We start from the raw sequence: 23,441 nt of genomic DNA, 5'->3' as shown, positions 1-23,441 counted from the left end.
ATGTGTTTAATAATGTGGCTAGTGTTTTCTGTCTAGGGGATCTATATTGACTATGTGTCCTACTACTCCTACAATCTCAGGCAAAATGCTCTTCCTTCCTACAAGTGTAACATATTATTGACCATTTGGGATCTGGGGTTTGGACTGATGGGTCTTTCCTGTATGTGCCAGTATACTTACCGTCCTCAACCTCTCCACCTGTTGTCCTCTGCGCCTAGCACTCTTCTTGTGATGTTCAATAGCACACTATCTAAGATTAGCTACTGTGACCCCTTTCCAATTTTGCAAAGAAGTCTGCACCCTGACACTCAATGCCTTATTGAGCCCGTCCATTTGCACAAAGACAGCCACCTCCCATTTTCCGAATTAGTGTTTACCAGTGATCTTATCCAGATGGAGAGTTTTCTATTACTGCAAGAGACAAAAACAAAAAAAGTTTAACAAGCTTCTAGGTCATGCGAAGTATTTCATTCAATCCTTCTAATCCCGTATTAAGGGTCTGTACATGGTCCAACAAACATTTCCGAGCTCATCTTTACTAGGGGCATTACTAGGAACGAATACTTCTTATATGGTAACTGAAAGAAATACCCTGGGGTTACCTTGTCTCTGTCCGCTTTCCGACTGGCAAATACTAATGTACGGACAGGTTTTTTTCTCCATTTCTGACGTTACTTTCTTGATTTTTTTTTTGTTTTATTTTTGGGTTTTACTATATATGTACACAAATGATACCATACTTACCTGTTCCACGGGTCTCAGACACTTCCCCCACAGGCTACTGCTCTTCTTTTACTGGTTGGATACTCCTCTGGGTACATGAGAAATGGCTGAAAACAATCAGGTCACCTTCTCCTCCTAAATAAAACTTCAACATTCATTAGTACATATATAGGTTACAGTCATATTTTTCATATTTTTATTATTTTCTATAGTTTGTATGCTGGCCGTAACTGCTTCCACATCTACATAAGGCGGTGTACTTGCATTCTCTTTTTTTTTCTTCCTACTTGTTTATTGTTGCTACAAGTTCAAACAGTTCTTATATTTCCATTCTTGTCTTATATGACTTTGGTTAGACATACCACCTGCAATACCTTAGGATCAAACTCACCAACCCCTCTTGCTGTCACAGGTTTAAACAATTTGTATGTCCTACCCTTTGTTTTCGGGATTTTATCAGACATATTCTTATCCTTAAGTTCTGCAATACCTCTGGTTCAAAGCTGCCCACTTTAGGGAATGGTACCCTATCTTTGTCAGTCATACATACCCATTCATTGCAAAAAGCCTCCGTGTGTGACCCATATTTTTCACACATAATAAACCTCGCTGACCCCCTGGACCGCGGCACCTCAACCTGAACCCTAGTTACCAAACGCCCACTGCTTGTGCAATTGGATCCTATCGCTGACTTTTTGCCAATAAACGCAATCCCCAATGCACACCGCAGATAGACGGTGAAAGACACCTAACGCTTTCACTCGCTCCTTCTCCACTGAGTACCACGACTCACTCCAATAGTGACCACCGTGTACCCAGCGAGGCCCTAACTGGTTTCTATTCACAGGAAGTGTTTAGGAGTGACTTACCTATTCAAGTGAATATCTGCCGCTGGAGAATTTCCTGAGAGAGACCAGTGAAAACTCCCTATACACCTATACACAAATCACACTTGCTTATGCTCTATACAGCGCTAATGATACCGTGATTTTACGCAAAAGCTCGTAAAGGGGTATCCAGTTGCGCTATATATATCGCACCCACAAATGCGCGGTCCAATCGCACAGCGTATAGGTACTTGTTACCTATCTGCCGTACAACCACGGGTCGATGTACAAACTGCGACCCTCAGTTCGGAGCGTAATACAAAATCTTTTAACTTTAATCGCAATACTATGCACTATCACACTCCTCTGCAAATCACCTCACGATTTGCGTATTTCAATCTATATTAACGTGAGTCAGCCACTTCACGCCACCAAGCCTCCTCTTACTTGATGTACCACGGGACCCGACTTCCGGGGTTCAGTTCCACTCACTCCTACGTTCGCTCTCTCAAGTACACTTTGTCTTTTCTGTACAGAAAATTTTGATTCATTCAGATTAGCAGCTTTACCCCCAGAGGCAATACAGTTTAAACGAAAAGTTTTATACTAATCTGCTTTAGAAACCGGGCAGTTTTGTGCTATTGTAGCGTGGCTACTGTCCCACCTTTTAACTAAACGATACTATTGTGTAATTTGTACTTAGCGCCCGTACTCTTACGCACTTTGCGTAAACACGCGACCGTGCGTGTCTTTTACGCTGCGTGCGCAGTCCTGTACTTTGTCCGAGACACGTGTACAAAACCGTACGTCCACAATTAAACAAATCCCACAACTTCTATAAATGTGAGCAATATTAACTATAATAGCTCACTTAACACAACACACAGTTTCTTTCTGTATACACCTTTACAACAAGGCCAGACTGCGTTTGTGCTTTACACTTACTTCCTTAAACATTTATTTTAGTTTTAACTATATAGCAACAAATGTATCCGGTTTCACACAGATCTATAATGACTCTAGCAATAATCAATAATTTAAATGATATGATTCAGATTGGATAGCTATCTTGCAGAACATACACCTATATAAATATACACATAATTATAATAATATTATATATAATATATATTTATATATATATATACATATATATATATATATATATATATATATATATATACACACCACTTGACTCTCATAGAACCCCCACACAGTACACACCTACTGAATGAATGCATTTCCTTCAAAGTCTCTAATTTGCATATCAACAGAGGTTCATATGCCTGTTCAAGAGGGTAGTGGGACAGGTTAATTAACATTTCAATGGCTATCCTAAACTAGCAAGCAGAGTTAACTAAATCCTAGAGGTAAAAGAAAAAACTTTGTTTATATCTGTGTGTAATTCTTACATCAAGTATTCATCTATTAACTCTCACTAGGCCCAGCTGAAACTATTTGTAATTGACTATGGCATGGGTTAAATAAATGCATTGGTAACTCATAAATGGTGTTTGATGTGACCAAGGAAAGCTGATTATTCTGAGCAGTGAAAATCAGCCATTTAGAAAATGACCTTCCCAAAATGGCCGCTGCTCCTCCCCCTTCCACATCCATAAGGATTACACAAAATGGTGGACAGGCCATGTGGTTAGTCCAAAGTGGAGTACAGACCATGCGGCTTCCTTTGTCACAAAGAAATCACACATCATACAAGCACCAGAAGTTATTTTAGGCCTGAGTTTAAAAAAAAAAAACTATATCAAGGCTATGCAGCAACTTTTAAATGTACTTTTAAACCTACTCAAACAGATAAACAATCCAATCTGAATCAAACACAATAAGACTTATTTGAACTTTGTTTTGCAACAATAAAAATACATTTTAGCATCTTAAATATTATGAGAAACGCATTGTCCCTTGAATTTCATATCAGCGGCTTACTGATAACACAACAATACATTAACGTGGATGTTATTTTCATCAGCTACGCAATGCGTCCATCGGAGCTGGTCAATTACAGCCGCGTTTATAATGTACAGTGCATCATTAAGAATGTGATATCCCGTAAGAGCCCCCATCTAAGAATGCCAAATTGCTTTCTCACAAATATTTAAAATGCCCGCTCTAATATATATTGTAAACGCCTGCACCTCTTATTACCATATCCCATGAATGTGCGCTATACATCGCAAAACACTGCATCCCATAAGAGAAAACAATACACCCACACATTATCTGAGTTCCAAAAGCATTGATGTATATATTTGTTATTAAAAGGATATGGATTCAATATATTTTACAAAGTACAGTATACCTAAAGTTACATGGTTACACTCACACAGTAAGCAGTTAATACATACAGTTACATACAGTTTCAGTTACAGGCCAGCGATACAATTACCATTCCCTCCAATGCATCTTATGTCTCTCTCTCTCTGTAAATAAATACAGGAACTGAACTGGCAGCAAGTCCATCATCCTCTGAGACCAAAAAGCCACTAAGCTCCTGTGTGATCAATGTGTTATCTAGTTTCTGGGGGAGGGGTTAACGATGAGTCACCAGTCCCTTTGTATATGGTAATCAGGTTCAGCCTTGAAGACATCCAAAGGGCTGGCCTGAGTTTCCTGTCCACTGTCCTAATAAGAGTGATTTTAGCTTTTATACATTTAATCATAATTATCTGCTGCAATGTCCCACAACTTTACAACAAGCATCAAATGAATCTACACATCAATCTGGTTGCTTCAATAGTAAACATGACCGGTCTATCTTGTTTCGTTCAAATAATACACATACATGACACCACTCCATCATATACAATTCTAAATCATCATGATGTCTGGCGCTTGATACCACCACAATTATGTACTGCATGAAATAAGTGTCAAATCCATCTCTGTGGCATGTCCATGTAAATGCGTGTGTTACCATATATTGCTGTGCTCGCTGCGCGTATTTGCAAGTATAGCGACTTATATGTGTGTAGTTTGTATGTTCTCTTTATGTAATATTTTTGACTTCGACACTTGCGAGTATGTGTACGCACGGCAGAACAAGCACCCGCACGGAGGCCATCTGGGTGGTATTTGTACGTGATGAGTGTGCCTATAATATTTTCGACTTTGGCTACCCCCTGCATGTAAAACAGGGGCAGTGCACGCCGTAGGCGCGCACAAAAAATATAGGGGCGTGGCTTTGTGGGGAAGGGGTGTGGCCACAAAATAATACCAATTCATATAACGGTGCACGGTAGTCTCCTTTATTCAAATTACGCCGCACAGTAGCAACCCTACACCAGGTAGAGCCCCTTTTACACCTAACGGCGTCCCCCTTTTTACACATTACGGCAGACAGATTCCCCTTTTTACTCTTTACGGCAGACAGCGTCCCCTTTTTTACACATTACGGCAGACAGCGTCCCCTTTTTCACACATTACGACAGACAGTGTCCCCTTTTTTACACATTACGGCAGACAGCGTCCCCTTTTTACACATAACGGCAGACAGCGTCCCCTTTTTACACATAACGGCAGACAGCATCCCCCTTTTTACACATTAAGGCAGACAGACAGAATATATAGATAGATAGATAGATAGATAGATAGAAAGAAAGAAAGAAAGAAAGAAAGAAAGAAAGAAAGAAAGAAAGAAAGAAAGAAAGAATGAATGAATAGATTATACTTACTGTCTCCGCTGGCAGTCAGGCTCCCCAGTGCAGCAGTTTCTGCAGATTCCAAGCAGGGGAGAAGGAGGGAGCAAGGTAGGGGGAGGAAGGAGCTGCAGCAACGCAGTGTACTTGGTGGAGGCGCTGCTGCAGCTGTCCCTCTCCTTCACCATAGGCTGTCCTCCGCCGCTGTGAATGCTGGGGTGCGCTTCCTTGAAGTCTTCTGCGGCCCTTGAAGTCTTCTTTTCTTCTTTAAAAGCTCTTATTAGGGCTGCCTACTGCAGCCCCACCTGTTAGCTGCCTGCTCTGCAGGCACCAACTTACAAACTGAGCTCCAGTGCCTGGAGGCGGGGCTATAGAGGAGGCGGTGCAGTGCATCCTGGGAACAGTCAAAGCTTTAGCCTGCTGGTGCATCGGATCAAGATCCAACTCTACACCCTGATGTTATTCCCTGTGGAATACCAGTGTACCCCGCTGCAGAATATATAATATATATATGTGTAACTGTATATATAATACTATACCTCAGAACTCACAAAAGCAAAGTATGCACTTCTACATAATATAATAAATAATTTAGCTTATAATAATATAAGCTTATCTTCATAATACAATGCAACCAGCTACAGTAGTTTAGACGTGTGAACCCACAGTAATGTACTGTATCTCATGTTGGACGTATGCTTGTTTATTTACTTTAGCTGAATCTTTTTGTCTGGGGCGTTGGGGGATAATATGCTTGATGCGCCGTGTAGGAACGTTTCTGCTCCGGAACCTTAGGCGTGGGGATACCCGGCTGTGAATTGCTGACGGATCCGGTGTGTGAGGCTGGGGAGGCCATGGAGGGCTCTGGTACCGTCACCCTGCCCCGCAGCCAGAAGCTGATGGTGTGCGTGGAGTACCCGGGGCTGGTGCAGAATGTGGACAAGATGCTGCTGACTCTTGGCGGAGAGGAAGCGGTGTCCCGGGTGAGAGACACCTACGTTACACCTGTGCACCAGTAGCAGTCTCTGCATAGGTTGTCTCTCTGCATACACTTTGGCTGCTTAAATCTAATTGTAGTGCATTTGTAGAGCTTTTTTAGATCAGGGTGAGCGATGGGGTAGGGGCAGCCTTGCTCTTTGCAGGAGAGCTCCCACTCTGTTATGTGCTTCATCATATAAGTCACCATAAGGGTGAAAGGGATGCACCAAACTCCGATTTTAGGATCCAAGTTTTTTTTAAAAAAAATTAGGATTTTGGATTAATTGAAATAAAATAATAATCCAATCCTTAAATTCATTATCACAATTTAAGCAGGAAAGTATTTTGCCATAGACTATTACCTGTTATTTCACCTCCTGCATTAAATAAATCTACTTCCTGCACGCTAGGATCACAAGCTTTTGATTTGGTTGGGGTTATAATAACTAGGTGATTCATCGCGCCCTACGGGCGCTCTTCACACCGTCGTATGGGGCTAAGCCCCCTTAACCCTTGCACGCCCTTGTGGCATGCAATATTTGTATTATATGGAGTATTACCTCCAATCATAATTGTGTGAGTGGTTAAATGCACGGACAAAGGGCGTGTGATGGTTAAAGGGTCGTAGCCCCTTGCAATGGCGTGAACAGCGCATGCAGGGCCTGATGAATCACTTAGTAGATGCTGTGGTTGGGGGAGTGGCGGGTGCGGGGGAGGTGCAGATGGGGGAGGGGGTGCCGCGGATGGGGAAGGGGCGGTGGAGGCGCGAGTGGAGGAGAGGCGGGTGGTGGGGGAGGGGGTCTGGAGCCACCGTGAGTGGGGGAGGAGGTGTTGCGGGTGGGGGAGGGGCGGGTGCGGTGGTGCCGTGGGTGGGGAAGGGACGGGTGTGTTGCGGGTGGGGGAGGGGTTCCAGAGCCACCGCGGGTGGTGGAGGAGTGTGTGGGGGCGCCGCAGATGGGGCCCGGAGGTACTGCGAGTGGAGGAGGGGCGGGTAATGCTTCTCCTCCTGGAAGCAGCTAAGCTGCTGTCCTCCCTTTTGCAGTGGCTCTCCTGGAGACTCGCACAGCAGCCAAGCAGCCAGTCACTATTGTTAGCGCCGGTGTCCCAACGCGCCGCATTACAGGGAAGAAGATGCACTCAAACTACACCTCCCAGCAGCCCTTAGCGCCAAAATGCTTCGGCGCTAAGGGCTGCTGGGAGCTGTAGTTTTAGTGCTTCTACTTCCCTGTAATGCGGCGCGTTGGGACACCGGCGCTAACAATAGTGACTGGCTGGCAGAACTGACTGACTCGCTGAATCAATGTAAAAGGTGAGAGTGCTGTGCAGTGTCAGTGACACTGCACACCCACTGCACTGCACAGCACGGTCACCTTTTACATTGATTCAGCGTCCAGACATTACCCTCCGCGATATCACCCACTCTGTCCGTTACATTAGCCATCTTGGGGCTTCCAGGCCGGCAGCCCAGGTGCTGTGTTGCGGAGTCAGGGCCTCTGGGGATCTGGACGCGGCTGTGGTGGGGAGGCACTTCTGTGACATCACGAGCAGAGGAGGCTCCGGGGCTCAGCGAGTATGCGGCGCAGGGAGGGCTATGAAAGCCTTCCGCTGCGCCGCTGTCATACACATCTATGCCGTGGCCGCAGCAGCTTTTGTTACACCTGCGCTGCGGCTAGGGAGTGGAGATTGTTGATGCCGGAGGAGGCAGGTGGTCTGGCAGCGGAACATAGGGGGTCATTCCGACCTGATAGCTAGCAGGCTACTTTTAGCACTGCTGCGATCAGGTAGTCGCCGCCTACAGGGGAGGGGGGAGTCGCTGTGCAGGGCTGCAAACGCTTGTGCAGAGAGCTGCACAAACAAAAGTTTTTGCAGTCTCTACACAGCTCAGGACTTACTCACCCGCTGCGATCATCCAGGACGGAGGTGACGTCAGGATCCTTCCCTGGAAACGGCAGGGCATGCCTGCGTTCGGACACTCCCTGAAAACGGTCAGTTGACGCTTCCGGACGGCCTCTTCCTGACGATCTTCTTGCGTTTGCCGCTGCGAACGCTTTCTTCATTATTCTCGTTGTGATGCGTTGGCGCAAGCGCAGTTCTGTCCCATTTGCACGGCTGTGAAAAAGGGCAGCGTGCGAATGGGTCGGATTGACCCCCATAGGATGCTGCAGTAAAAGGATTTTTTTCCCCCCTATCTACAGCACAGGTACTTGCTGCAGATGCAGTGACATACTCTCCAGCTGTACCTTTTTGGCATGTACAGTCCCTTTTTTTATGGTCTGTACCGATTTTTGGCTCTCCAAACTCCCATTGAAAGTATAGGAAAAGGGGCTTGGCCACGTCACTTTACCCGTGGCCACGCCCCCTTTCCGAATTTGTACCAATTTTTATGTGTAAGTTGCTGCAGATGCAGTGGGCCTGGAACTGCAGCTCCATCAGCCCCATTGTTAATCCTGCTCTGTGAACACACAGCAGCCAAAAGGCAGAGCCTCCCATTGGATGTAACCTGTGTGGGAGGGCGTTTCACGCCCAATCAGCTATGGACTGGGTGTGATAGACCTGCTGCTAACCGAATGAGAGCTCCTAGCCAAGTCCAGCGTTAGACACAGGCACAAAGTCACAGATCTGGGCTATTATATAGGAGATAGCTCCACAAAGATGTGCAGTGTCCTATAGAACAGTACAAACAGTAGATCTACTGTAGTTACACAAGTACAGGGCAACCAGCACACCGGTATATATACAAGTATACATATTAGCTGCGTGAGATAAAAGAGGGGGGAGGGAAGAAAAGATAATAGAGGACCCTGCTTGTGAGAGTTTACATTCTAAAGGGCCGTATTCATGGCCCGATTTAGGGAGAGATGTGTGCTGAGCGTGCGGGTGGAGACGGGGGGGGGGGGGGCTGCTCATTTCACCCAGCGGGTGAAATGAGCGACCTGCTAGATTGAGCCTGCTAATCTAGCACCAGCGATAGCCCGCGCATCGCTATCGCTGTGGGGGGTGCACACGGAGAGATCACTGCTTAAAATCTAAGCAATCTAGTCAGATTGCTTAGATTTTAAGCAGCGATCGCTCCGTGAGTACCCCCCTAAGGGGCATATCCAATTAGCGTGGGTTTGAGCTTCGGTTGCACGCCTGGAGCTGTTCAATTATTTGTCTTTCCAGCGCGGTACACGTGCAACATGCGGTAACCCATAACTTTTGCGTAAAATGTGGAAACTCTGATTTTTTCCCTGTGTGTTTAATGCCAGATGGGGCATTTTAACACAGACTTTTCTCACAGCTACAGTGGCTGTGAGGAAACGTACTCTCAAGGCATAGCATGTGGGGGATACAGGATCTAATTCAATAGGGCTGAGCCGACAATAGGCAGTGGTCTGGAATGTTTGAGTGAATAACACCTCTGAGCTGAGATCCTGGGGCAAACCGGCGTAACCCGGGTCCTGGCTCAGTGTGAAAGGGTTGACCCAGGTCAGCTGCTGACTGAAAGGCAGACTCTGGTCACACATGATCCGGGTCATGATAAAAGGCTGCTGTTTCGTGGGCACAGGAGCAGTTGGAGATGACACAATATCCAAGCATCCTGTGTGAACAGTGACTACTCAGAACCATGTGGCGGTGTGAAAGGGATTGGTATATCTAAAGCCCTGGCTCTGACCCGTCTTCAGTATCCTGGGTCGGAGTCTTTGCTTCAGTGTGAAAGGGGTATAAGTAGGCTTTCCCATAATATCCCTTTAAACTGGGACACTCATGAATTACATAGGTTCTGTGGTTGGCTGACTTCAAGCCTGCATTTCACCTGGTTTTAAGCCACTAGAGAACCTGTGTAATTCATGACTGCCCCAGTTTAAAGGGATAGTATCGTAAGCCTAGGTATAAGTAAGTTTTGAGGGATTCTTTGAAGCAACAGTGGTTGGGTCAGTGTAGGTAATGTCTTGAAGATGAGTGTGAGAGGTTGTTATCAGCAGACAGAGAGGCAGTGGTTGCCTGCTGGCTGGAGAGGGTGGGAGGGCTGGAGATGATGAGTTTAAATTGAATTCTGTAGTGGCTAGGGAGCCAGTGTAGGGATTGGCGGAGTGAGGAGACAATGCAACGTAATAGGCCCTACACACTGGCCGACATCACTCAAAGATATGAACGATCCCATTCATTAATGAACGAGATACCGTTCATATCTTTGAGTGTGGAGGCACCAGCGATGAACGATGCACGGCTCCGCGCTTGTTCATCGCTGGTGCCCCGTCGGCTGTGCATGCAGGCCAATATGGACGATCTCGTCCATATTTGCCTGCACTGCTACGGTGCCGTGTGGCGGGGGGAGGGAAGAAACTTCACTGCCCCCCAACCCCCCCCCCCCCTCCCCGTCGCCGGGTCTCCCGTCGGCCGTATCCGCCGTCGGGGAACTCGGCGGCAGATCGGCCAATGTGTAGGGCCCATAAGAGAAATTTAAGTCTGACAGCTAATTTAAGAGCTATGGATAGATTGAAGAGGAGGGGGGAGAAAATAGGATTACCTGCCTGTAAATCCTTTTTTCCTAGTCTGTAGAGGATGCTGGGGACTCCAAAAGGACCATGGGGTATAGACGGGATCCGCAGGAGACATGGGCACACTAAAAGACTTTGACTGGGTGTGAACTGGCTCCTCCCTCTATGCCCCTCCTCCAGACCTCAGTTATAGGAACTGCCCAGGGGAGACGGACATTTCGAGGAAAAGGATTTTTATTAAACTAAGAGTGAGATACATACCAGCTCACACCACAAACACACCGTACAACTGGATTAGCAGGAATACCAGATAACAGTATGAACGAAAAAACAGCAACAAGCTGAACATAACCGATACACAACCATCATGTAACCGAAAACAACAACCAATAATACAACTGCAAGTAACAGCACGCACTGGGATGGGCGCCCAGCATCCTCTACGGACTAGGAGAAAAGGATTTACCGGTAGGTATTCAAATCCTATTTTCTCTTACGTCCTAGAGGATGCTGGGGACTCCAAAAGGACCATGGGGTCTATACCAAAGCTCCAGACCGGGCGGGAGAGTGCGGACGACTCTGCAGCACCGATTGAGCAAACATGAGGTCCTCCTCAGCCAGGGTATCAAACTTATAGAACTTAGTAAAAGTGTTTGAACCCGACCACGTAGCTGCTCGGCAAAGTTGAAGTGCCGAGACCCCTCGGGCAGCCACCCAAGATGAGCCCACCTTCCTGGTAGAATGGGCCTTTACTGACTTAGGCAACGGCAACCCAGCCGAAGAATGAGCGTGCTGAATCGTATTACAAATCCAGCGAGCAATAGTCTGCTTGGAAGCAGGATTTCCAATCTTGTTGGAAGCATACAGGACAAACAGAGTTTCCGTTTTCCTAACAAGAGCCGTTCTGGCGACATAAATTTTCAAAGCTCTTACGACATCAAGAGATTTTGGGACTGCCACAGCATCCGTAGCAACAGGTACCGCAATAGGTTGATTTATGTGAAACGAAGGAACCATCTTCGGCAGAAATTGTTGACGAGTACTCAATTCCGCTCTATCCACATGAAAAATCAAATATGGGCTCTTGTGAGACAAAGCCGCCAATTCTGACACTCGTCTGGCAGACACCAAGGCCAAAAGCATGACCACTTTCCAAGTGAGAAACTTTAACTCAACCTTTCGCAAAGGTTCAAACCAGTGAGACATAAGAAACTGTAACACCACTTCAAGATCCCACGGTGCCACGGGTGGCACAAATGGAGGATGGATATGCAGCACTCCCTTCACGAAAGTCTGAACCTCAGGAAGGGTGGCCAATTCTTTTTGAAAGAAAATAGATATAGCCGAAATCTGCACTTTGATGGAACCCAATTTCAGGCCTGCATCCACGCCTGCCTGCAAAAAATGGAGGAAACGACCCAAGTGAAATTCCTCCGCAGGAGCTGTTTTGGTTTCACACCACGACACACATTTTCTCCAAATACGGTGATAATGTATTGCCGTGACCTCCTTTCTAGCCTTAAGGAGACTGGGGATGACTTCCCCGGGAATACCTTTACGAGCTAGGATTTGGCGTTCAACCTCCACGCCGTCAAACGCAGCCGCGGTAAGTCCAGAAACACGCATGGCCCCTGCAGTAACAGGTCCTCTCTTAGAGGAAGCGGCCAAGAAACTTCTATGAGCAATTCCTGAAGATCCGGATACCAGGCCCTCCGTGGCCAATCTGGAACGACAAGTATTGCCTGAACCCTTGTTCGTCTTATGATCCTCAGCACTCTTGGAATGAGAGGAAGCGGGGGGAACACATACACCGACTGAAATACCCACGTAGTTACCAAGGCGTCCACTGCACTGGCTTGGGGGTCCCTTGACCTGGAACAATACCTCGGAAGCTTCTTGTTGAGGCGAGACGCCATCATGTCTATTTGAGGAATTCCCCAACGCCTTGTCACTTCTGCAAATACCTCTGGATGAAGGGCCCACTCTCCTGGATGGAGATTGTGTCTGCTGAGAAAGTCTGCTTCCCAGTTGTCCACGCCCGGAAGGAAAACTGCTGACAGAGCGCTCACATGCTGTTCCGCCCAGCGGAGAACTCTTGTGGCCTCCGCTATCGCCGCCCTGCTCTTTGTGCCACCCTGGTGGTTTACGTACACCACCGCTGTTATGTTGTCCGACTGGATCAGGACAGGTAGACCTTGAAGAAGGTTCTTCGCTTGCAGAAGGCCGTTGTAAATGGCTCTTAACTCCAGAACATTTATGTGGAGACAAGATTCCTGGCTTTACCATTTTCCCTGGAAACTTCTTCCTTGTGTTACTGCACCCCAGCCTCGGAGACTTACATCTGTGGTCAGCAGGACCCAATCCTGGATTCCGAATCTGCGTCCCTCTAGAAGGTGAGAACTTTGCAGCCACCACAGGAGAGAAATTCTGGTCCTGGAAGATAGACTTATTTTCCGGTGCATGTGCAGGTGAGACCCAGACCATTTGTTCAGCAGATCCCACTGAAACACCCGGGCATGAAACCTGCCAAACGGAATGGCTTCGTAAGCCGCAACCATCTTCCCTAGCACTCGAGTGCAATGATGAATCAACACTCTTGCCGGTTTCAGAATCTCCTTGACTATGGTCTGGATTTCCAGAGCTTTTTCCGCCGGAAGAAACACTCTCTGTAGTTCCGTGTCTAGGATCATGCCCAAGAAGGGCAGCCGAGTTGTCGGAATCAACTGAGACTTTGGCAAATTTAGAATCCAACCATGACGTTGCAGAACCGTCAGGGAGAGTTCCACATTTCTTAGCAACTGCTCTTTTGAACTTGCCTTTATCAGTAGATCGTCCAAGTACGGGATAATTGTGACACCCTGCTTGCGTAGGAGTGCCATCATTTCCGCCATCACCTTGGTGAAGACCTTCGGGGCCGTGGAAAGCCCAAACGGCAAAGTCTGAAATTGGTAATGACAATCCTGCACCGCAAATCTTAGGAAGGCCTGATGAGGAGGATATATCGGGACGTGTAAGTAGTCATCCTTTATGTCGACTGACGCCATAAAATCCCCCCCTTCTAGGCTGGAGATCACAGCTCGAAGAGATTCCATCTTGAACTTGAAAGTTTTCAAGTATGGATTGAGGGATTTTAGGTTCAGAATCGGTCTGACCGAGCCGTCTGGCTTCGGCACGACAAAGAGGCTCGAATAGAACCCTTCTCCCCCCGTTGGGACGGGGGAACCGGAACAATGACCCTCTGTTGACACAGCTTTTGTATCGCAGCATTTACTACTTCTCTTTCTGGAAGAGAAACTGGCAAGGCCGATTTGAAAAAGTGGCGGGGGGGCATCTCCTGAAACTCCAGTTTGTACCCTTGGGACACTATGTCTAAGACCCAAGGATCCAGGGCCGATTGAAACCAGACCTGACTGAAGATTCGGAGACAGCCCCCACCGGCACGGACTCCCGTAGGGGAGCCCCAGCGTCATGCGGTGGACTTGGCAGAGGCGGGGGAGGACTTTTGGTCCTGGGCGCCAGACACAGCAGGCAACCTTATTCCCCTTCCTCTACCTTTTGAAGCGAGGAAGGACGAGCCCCTTCCTTTTTTGTATTTATTAGGCCGAAAGGACTGCATCTAATGGGGCGCTTTTTTCTGTTGTGCGGGAACATAAGGAAGAAAAGATGACTTACCCGCAGTAGCGGTAGACACCAGGTCAGCAAGGCCGTCACCAAACAAGACACTACCTTTAAAAGGGAGAGCTTCCATAGCTTTCTTGGAGTCTGCATCAGCATTCCATTGATGAATCCACAGCTCCCTCCTGGCCGAGACCGCCATGGCATTGGCCCTTGATCCCAAGAGGCCAATATCCCTCGCCGCATCCTTTAGGTAAGCTGCAGCATCCCTGATATAACCAAGAGTCAAAAGAATGTTATCCTTATCAAGGGTATCCATGTCATATGCTAAATTATCAGCCCACTTAGCAATAGCACTACTCACCCACGCCGACGCCACGGCAGGCCTGAGGAGTGCACCCGTAGTGACATAAATGGCTTTTAATGTTGTTTCCTGCTTGCGATCCGCAGGATCCTTGAGGGCAGCCGTGTCAGGAGACGGAAGCGCCACCTTTTTGGACAGTCGGGACAGAACCTTGTCCACATTGGGAGACGACTCCCATTTCTTCCTGTCGTCAGAGGGGAAAGGATATGCTATAAAAATTCTCTTGGGAATCTGCCACCTTTTGTCAGGCGACTCCCAAGCCTTTTCACAAAGAGCGTTCAGTTCATGAGAGGTGGGAAACTTCACCTCAGGCTTTTTCCCTTTAAATAAACAAACCCTCGTATCTGGAACAGGAGGTTCCTCAGAAATATGTAAAACATCTTTAATAGCCACAATCATGTACTGAATACTCTTTACCAATTTTGGATGTAAAGTGGTTTCACTAAAGTCGACACTGGAATCAGAGTCCGTGTCGGTATCCGTATCTGCCATCAGGGAAAAGGAATGTTTCTGTGACCCTGAGGGGGCCTGTACCTGAGACAAGGCGTCCTCCATGGATTTTCTCCACGTTTGTGTCTGAGAATCAGATTTATCCAGCCTCTTAGATAATAACGCCACATTTGCATTCAGTGTACTCAACATATTCACCCAATCAGCAGTCGGCTGTGCCGACAGAACCACTCCCAAATCCTTCCCTGCACCTCCAGTAACTTCCTTTGGGGAAGAGCACTCAGCCTCAGACATGTCGACACACGGTACCGACACACACACTCTCACACTGGCCAAAGGGGACAGACCCACAGGGAAGCCTGTAGAGAGAACACATACTCCATGCCAGCTCACACCCCAGCGCCCATATACTACTAAAAAAATAATATATGATGTCTGCGCTATTTATATATATATATATATATATATATATATATATATAAATATAGCACCAATTGCCTGTGCAATAACTGAGGCAAGATATGTTAAGGGAGTGGACTAGTGTTTTGGTGGGAGAGGATTCTAATCCGAACAATGTTCGGGAGATGAAACGGACAACAGTGAATGGTTGTGAGCAGTGAATGTGAGAGAGAATTAGAGGCTGATGCCCAGGCAGCAGACTAGGAACTGAAGAGGCGGTGGTGCAGTCAGCATTGTGAGGGTAGATTAATCAAGAAGGGTAGAATAAAATGAGTTTAGTTTGAGATTGCATTGAGGCCTCCAAGAGAAGAAAGCGGATAGACAGGAGGGAGGGAGGTCAGAAACAGTTGGGTGTCCTTAGTATGAACATTGTAATGGAGACTGAAGGACTTGATCAGATCACACATTGAGGAGATGTAGAGTTATAGGTGCCAGGGACATAGTCTTGGGGACCCCTGTAGGAAGGGGATAGGAGGAGGGTGGACCATGGTGTGAAAGGCAACAGAGAGGTTAAGAAGAATGAAGACAGATAAATGACCCTTGGATTTAAGGGAGAGGAGGTCATTGGTAAAATTGCTGGGAACATTTTAAGTAGATTGGAGGGTATGAAAGTCAGATTGTAAATCTAATTTCGGGTTTAAACACGTGATTCGGGTTAATTTAGGATTAAACACGTGAGTCCTAGATGTGGTCTAGCCATTTAAATGTGACACGTATCCTTCATTATTGTTCATTGCCTTTCGCCAGGTGTATGCTGACCCTTCAAAGAGGCTGGAGCTGTATTTCAGGCCTAAGGACCCTTACTGCCACCCGCTCTGTGCCAACCGCTTCCCCACCACAACCATGATCCTTCGGGTAAAAAAGAAAACTCGGAAGAAAAGCCCTATTGAAGCAGAAATGGGAAACCAGGATCCAGAGGGAACAGTCAGCATGGAAATCATTGGAGTTGTGGGCACAGTGTATAAATTCCAAGGTCTGATTTAATCATAAGTTTATTACCATATAATATACAAGTGATGTTAATATGTACTGTATAAGCTCCTGTAAAGAATACCTGTATAAATGGTGTGCTATGATGTCAGTGCTTAGAATTGGTGAATTCTGATGTCCACAATTCAGTAGATCAGGCATTCCCAACCTCGGTCCTCAAGGCACACTAACAGTGCAGGTTTTAGTGATATCCAGGCTTCAGCACAGGTCACTTAATTAATAGCTCAGTTATTTTGATTTAACCATCTGTGCTGCAGCCTGGATATCACTAAAACCTGCACTGTTGGTGTTCCTTGAGGACCGTGGTTGGGAATGCCTGCAGTAGATGCTTATTATAAGGAATAATGGGCCTGATTCAGCGTTGTACACTAATGCATTCGCAGCTGCTGCTGCCTGCAAATGCATTGAGATGCCCATGGGCAGCATCGCAGATTCAAGCAACTGCGTATAAATACTCAGCGGCGGTCCTTCAGTAGTTGAGTTCCTCTGCGTTCACGCAGAATGACCATGGGAACGGAGATGCTGGCTGGAATTGCAATTGTAGGCTGAAACACGCCGTTAAAAAGGGTCAGGATAAAAATGTGTTTTCTCCTGCAGGGTCCACAGGGTATCCACAGGATATATTGGGATATGGTGTAGCAACAGCGGATCTGCACCAAACAGTCAAAGCTTTCTGGCCTCCCAGCATGCAGCGGGCCCGTCCATATATCCCTGCCTCCTGGCTCAGGCAAATCAGTTTTTTGTTTGGTGCGGCAGGAGCCGGACCATGGTCTAAGGACTGCTGGTTTTTAGCAGCCATAAGCTTTTTGTTATTTTATTTTCTGCAGTGGGGTTCACTGGTATTCCACAGGGAATAACATCGGGGTGTAGAGTTGGATCTTGATCCGAGGCACCAACAGGCTAAAGCTTTGACTGTTCCCAGGATGCACTGCACAGCCTCCTCTATAGACCCGCCTCAAGGCACTGGAGCTCAGTTTGTAAGTTGGTGCCTGCAGTGCAGGTCACTAACAGGTGGGGCTGCGCTAGGCAGCCCTGAAAAGAGCTTTTTTAGAAGACTTCAAGGGCCGCAGCACTTTCTATGTCTTTATGACATGCTGTGCTGCGGCTCCATCACCTCCCTCAGCGGCGCTGCATACTCCCGCGGCATGGTTCCTGGGTACTTGCAGCAGAGACACACTGGTTTTCTTCAGGCACACCACCGCTGTTATTCTCCAGGAACGCGTGGCTGCACTTAAAGGCCGGAGGTAAGGTAAATCGCGATCCGCTCGCGGTCCCAGGAGACGGACCGCGCCGCTGGCGTGGACACTGTGTTGCACAGGGACCCCACTATATCTACCAGGGCAAGGAGCACAGGTCGGATTTATTAAATTCCATTTGCAAAAGGCTCCACAGAACACGGTGGTGAAGTCCAGCAGAGGGGATATGGCGCTGACCTGTAGCCCCTCCCCAGCTCCGGGTGCCATCTACTGCTGGTGTTCCCGCCCTGGCGCTGCATCTCTCTCTCTCCCTCCCTCACTCCCTGAAGAGATTTTGGCGCCATTACATATCTGGGCTGATCTTCGGGACTGCTGGGCACTGTCTCTTCTGTAAAGCCGCCTGTATCATCAGCGTTGTGCATTTACACTTAAGTATTCTACGTTATTTTAGACAGTGTTAGTTAAGAACAAGTGTACTGCTATCTGAATATTTAGTACAAGTATTCTGTGATCTAGTGTTTACTGTGCATTGTTATATCTGTATACATACATATCTATATGTAATTACTAGTCCAGTGCAGTTTTATTGTTATATGTGATAATTCCTGCATTGTACCTGTGACTGAGTGTGCCTATAGCTGCTGTGTGGATTCCACTCTTGTGTATCACACGTTTGCTATCACTATCTAAGCGGGCCATTTCTTTCTCACAATCCACTAATATTTCAGATAATACTTCCGATGAAGATGGGCAATATACTGATCCATCAGACACTGATACAGTTGCTTCCCAGGTTGATGTTCCTGACCTTGTGGGGGCTATCAAGCTGATTCTCCAAATTGATGATGACATTGAGCCTCCTGTTACATCTAAGAAACTTGATAAGTTTAAACGTCAGAAGGTTACTAAAGTAGTTTTACCACATTCTGACCTCTTAATTGACATACGTCGGGAATCCTGGTCATCCCCAGGAAAGAAATTTTCCCTGTCTAAAAAGATGCTAGCTCTTTATCCTATCCCTGTGGAGTTGAGCAACAAGTGGGAAACTCCACCGCCGGTGGACTCTCATGTCGCCGTCTTGTGGTGTCCTTTACTCTTCCTGTCACCTCACTGAAGGAACCGACAGATAAGCGTATGGAGGGATGCCTGAAGTCTATTTACACTCTTACCGGTGCTGTACATAGACCCACTATGGCTGCCTCTTGGGCGGCAAAAGGAATTGAAGCATGGGTTCAGGCAATTGAGGAGGAGATACCTCAGGATTTTTCGGACACTGTCTGACAATATCTGTCATATATTACCACAGCCTCTCACTACACTCAGGTGGCGGCCTCTGATGCAGGGGTCTTGGCGGCCAAGGCTTCTACGTCTATCCTGGTTCGCCGGATTCTGTGGTTGAGGTCCTGGAAACTGGACCTGGACTCTAAAAAGACCTTGGAGGTACTCCCTTTCAAGGGAGACATCCTGTTTGGGGAAGATCTGAATAAGATTGTGACTGACTTGGCGATGGCCAAGACTGCGTTTCTCCCAAGTACTAATCCTTCTGCTCAGAAGTCTAAGAGTAACACTTTTCGTTCCTTTCAACCTCCAAGTAAAGCAAAAGGTCAGGTGTACCCGAGACAGGCTCGTACTTCCAAAACCACTAAGCCCAAATCTAAACAATCCTGGGCCGCCTGTCAGCCTACTTCCTAACAAGACAAGCCTGCTGCATGATTGGGCAGGCCTCCACCTGGGGACCCTTAGGGTGGGAGGCCGACTTCTGCAGTTCGCCCAGGCCTGGTTAAAGACAACTTCAGACGCCTGGGTACGGGAAGTTGTCTATCACGGGTACGCAGTCTCTTTCAAGAGACGTCCCCCTCGCCAATTCTGTTCAACAGTTATCCCAGGCATGTCCAAACTGCGGCCCTCCAGCTGTTGTGAAACTACATATCCCAGCATGCCCTGACACAGTTTTGCTGTCAGAGAATGCTAAAGCTGTGTCATGGCAAGCTGGGATGTGTAGTTTCTCAACAGCTGGAGGGCCGCAGTTTGGACATGCCTGAGTTATCCCCTCGGATGCGTTGAAAGCGCAAGCTCTACACCTGGTTGTACAATCACTCCTGGAGACAGGAGTGGTAGTGCAGGTACCTCTGTCCCAGAGAGGCAGGGGATACTATTCGACCCTGTTTCTAGTTCAGAAACCAAATGGGTCTTTCCGGCCTATCCTCAACCTCAAATAATTGAACAAGTTTGTAAGAGTGTCCAAATTCCGTATGGAAGCTCTGCGTTCTATTGTGCTGGCCATGGAACCCGAGGGCTATATGGTATCCCTGAACATACAGGATGCTTACCTGCACATACCTATTGCCATTTCGTATCAGCAATATCTGTGGTTTTCTATTGGCAACCTTCATGTTCAATTCTAGGCTCTGCCATTTGGACTGGCCATGGCACTTCGGATTTTCACCAAGGTAATGGCCGTGATTACGGCTTTTCTCCATCAGGAAATCAGAATCCTGCCATATCTGGATGACTTGCTGATTCTTGCGAACTCCCAAGATGTCCTCCTCAGTCAACTGGAGATGTCGGTCAAATTCCTTCAAGCCCCACGGGTGGCTCATCAATTGGAAGAAGTCCTTGCTGGTCCCTGCTCGGAGCATTGTGCACCTGGGGGCGCTGCTGGACACACACAGCCAAAGACTGTTTCTGTCTCCGGAGAAGGTCCGGAAACTTCAGGACAAGATCAGATGCTTCTTCTCTTGCTAGAGAGTTTCGATACACTCGGCGATGTAAGTACTAGGCCTCATAGTGTCTGCTTTCGACATGGTAGAGTACGCTCAATTTCATTCCCGCCCTCTGCAGAGGTTAATCCTTTCCAAATGGGACGGCCTGCCTCATCGGATCAGGTCTCAAATGATCTCTTTGACTCCGGAGGTTCGTCTGTCACTGACCTGGTGGCTACAGGACTAACAGTTGAGCAAGGGCCGTTCCTTCTGGATCTCCAACTAAGTCCTCCTGACAACAGATGCCAGTCTGCGAGGTTGGGGCGCGGTGTTTGAGCAACACTCTCTCCAGGAACGGTGGACCAGGGAGGAATCTCTCCTCCCGATAAACATTCTGGAGTTGCGGGCAGTGTTCAATGCGTTGACACTGGCCCTGCCTCTGGTACAGAACTGGCCTGTTCAAGTACAATCAGGCAACGCCACCACGGTGGCGTACACAAAACATCAAGGCGGCACTCGAAGCCGCATGGCAATGATGGAAGTGTCAAAAATTGTCCCATAGGCGGGACGCCATCTGCCAGCCATATCAGCAGTGTTCATTACGGGAGTCCTCAAATGTGCTCAGTCGTCAAGACATGCACGCCGGAGAGTGGAGTCTTCATCCAGAAGTCTTTCAACTCCTAGTGGACAAGTGGGGCCTACCAGATGTAGACCTGATGGCATCTCTACACAATCACACGGTTCCGGTCTTCGGACCACGGACATGGGATCCTCAAGCAGCGTTCGTGGATGCACTGGCAATTCCATGGAACTTTCGCCTGCATACGTGTTCCCTCCAGTGTCACTCCTGCCCAGGGTAATACGGAAGTTCAAACAAGAAGGAGGAATACTACTTCTAGTCGCTCCAGCGTGGCCCAGACGGCATTGGTTCTCAGACCTGCAGGGTCTATCGATAGAGTGTCCTCTTCTACTTCCTCAACGCCTAGACCACCTCGTTCAGGGCCCTTGTGTATACCCGGACCTTGCCAGACTGGCTTTGACGGCATGGGTTTTGAAGCATCACTCCTGAGAGCAAAAGGATTTTCTCAGGCGGTTATTCAAACTATGTTGAAAGCCCGTAAACCAACTTTGACTAGGATTTATTACAGGGTCTGGAATTCTTACTTCACATGGTGTGTTGCTAAGAATTATGATGCATATACGTTCAAAACTTCCAGACTTTTGGCTTTTCTACAACAAGTCCTAGACTTGGGCCTTCGTCTGGCCTCTCTCAAGGTTCATATTTCTGCCTTGGTGTGCTTTCAGATAAAAATTGCGTCACTTCCCGACGTTCACATTTTCACTCAGGGTGTTCTACTGATTCAGCCTCCCTGTGTCCCTCTTGTGGCTCCATGGGATCTGTCTGTCGTCTTAAATGCCCTGCAAGAGTCACCATTTGAACCTCTTGAGTCTGTGGACCTTAAATGCCTTACGCTTAAGGTCGTTTTTCTGTTGGCTGTTGCCTCTGCTAGGAGGGTGTCTGACTTAAGCGCTTTGTCCTGTTGCCCACACTTTCTGATTTTTCACTTAACCAGGAGATTGTGGTTCCAGCCTTCATCTCTTCTGGTCTATCCTCCAAAGAGAATTCTTTGGATGTGGTACGGGCTCTCCGTATTTATGTGGAAAGAACTGCCTCTATCAAGAGGTCAGATTCCCTTTTTGTACTTTTTGGTTTTCACAAACATGGCTGGCCTGCGAATAAGCAAACCTTGGCCAGATGGATTGGAATGGTGATTGCACAAGCCAATGTGCAGGCTGGGCTCCCAGCTCCTGCTGCTATCAAAACCCATTCTACTCGGTCCGTTGGACATTCTTGGGCGGCACACTGTGGTGCATCCGCAGAACAATTGTGCAAGGCGGCTACGTGGTCCTCAGTGAACACGTTTATCAGGTTGTATGCCTTTGATACTTCCGCCTCCCAGGATGCTTCCTTTGGACGCCGGGTTCTTGTGCCCGCTACAGTGCGTGCCCTCTCATGAGGAACTGCTTTAGGACATCCCCGATGTTATTCCCTGTGGAATACCAGTGTATCTCGCTGCAGAAAAGGAGATTTATGGTAAGACTTACCATTGTTAAATCTCTTTCTGCGAGGTACACTGGATTCCACAGAGCGCTCACCCTGACGCACTTGGCTTCTTTGGGTTTGTATGGCATTAGCTGCTAGTCCATTCTCGTGAGCATGTGGTTCTATGTGACTAACATCTGCCGTCTTTCTTACCTGCTACTGCATTGGACTGGTTAACAAAACTGAGCTCCAGTGCCTGGAAGCGGGGCTATAGAGGAGGCGGTGCAGTGCATCCTGGGAACAGTCAAAGCTTTAGCCTGTTGGTGCCTTGGATCAAGATCCAACTCTGCACCCCAATGTTATTCCCTGTGGAATCCAGTGTACCTCGCAGAAAGAGATTTAACAATGGTAAGTCTACCATAAATCTCCTTTTTGTAGTCTTACTATTTTTTCTAAGTGATCTTTCTAAACAGCGACTTATACGTACCTTAGAAAGAGTCGCTCCAACAACTCCCCGCCGGGTCACGACAACGCTTACCCATGAGTACAGTGCTGTTTCGGCGGGCGTCTGTGTCGGATAAAACTAGCAGGTGCAACAGACATTACCAGGCTGTGGCCAGAGCACTGGGAGAATATAAAGCATCGGTTCCGCTTAGAGGGGGAACGCGGACACAGCCGCACTGTGTTGAGAATAGACTACCAAACAGTCGCTGATGCGGCTGCCACCGAGAGTGCACCAGTGCTAAGCCTTAGGGATCATAGGCTCCAGGGGTAGTATGAGGCTGCAATCCCTAGGGTTGATGTCAGCAGTGGGGAGTCAGATGCTCTCTTGGTCGCCCATCCCCCCGGTTCATGACCAGTTTCCTCCGAGTCTCCCGCCATGAACTGTTTTTCCACTTCTGTCCGAGACACTGTATACTAAGGGGACCCAGTCTCAGCATAGGCGGCTGTGTGACTGG

At 47.6% G+C, this 23,441-nt stretch overlaps 1 protein-coding gene across 1 annotated transcript in view; it reads left to right on the top strand.

The window, feature by feature from the left end:
* The first annotated feature begins 5,969 nt into the window (after window positions 1-5,969).
* Window positions 5,970-23,441, top strand: part of GTF3C5 (general transcription factor IIIC subunit 5) — a 30,506-nt gene continuing 13,034 nt past the window's right edge. Inside the window, exons 1-2 of the mRNA XM_063936746.1 lie at window positions 5,970-6,186; window positions 16,298-16,523. Coding sequence (XP_063792816.1) covers window positions 6,058-6,186; window positions 16,298-16,523 — 355 coding nt within the window. The 5' untranslated portion in view covers window positions 5,970-6,057. The remainder of the gene's footprint in view (window positions 6,187-16,297; window positions 16,524-23,441) is intronic.

The sequence above is a fragment of the Pseudophryne corroboree genome, chromosome 8 (assembly GCF_028390025.1).
Source record: "Pseudophryne corroboree isolate aPseCor3 chromosome 8, aPseCor3.hap2, whole genome shotgun sequence".
In the NCBI taxonomy this organism is placed as follows: Eukaryota; Metazoa; Chordata; class Amphibia; order Anura; family Myobatrachidae; genus Pseudophryne; species Pseudophryne corroboree.
Note: the sequence above shows the minus strand (reverse complement) of the source record. Positions and strands in the feature narration are given on the sequence as shown.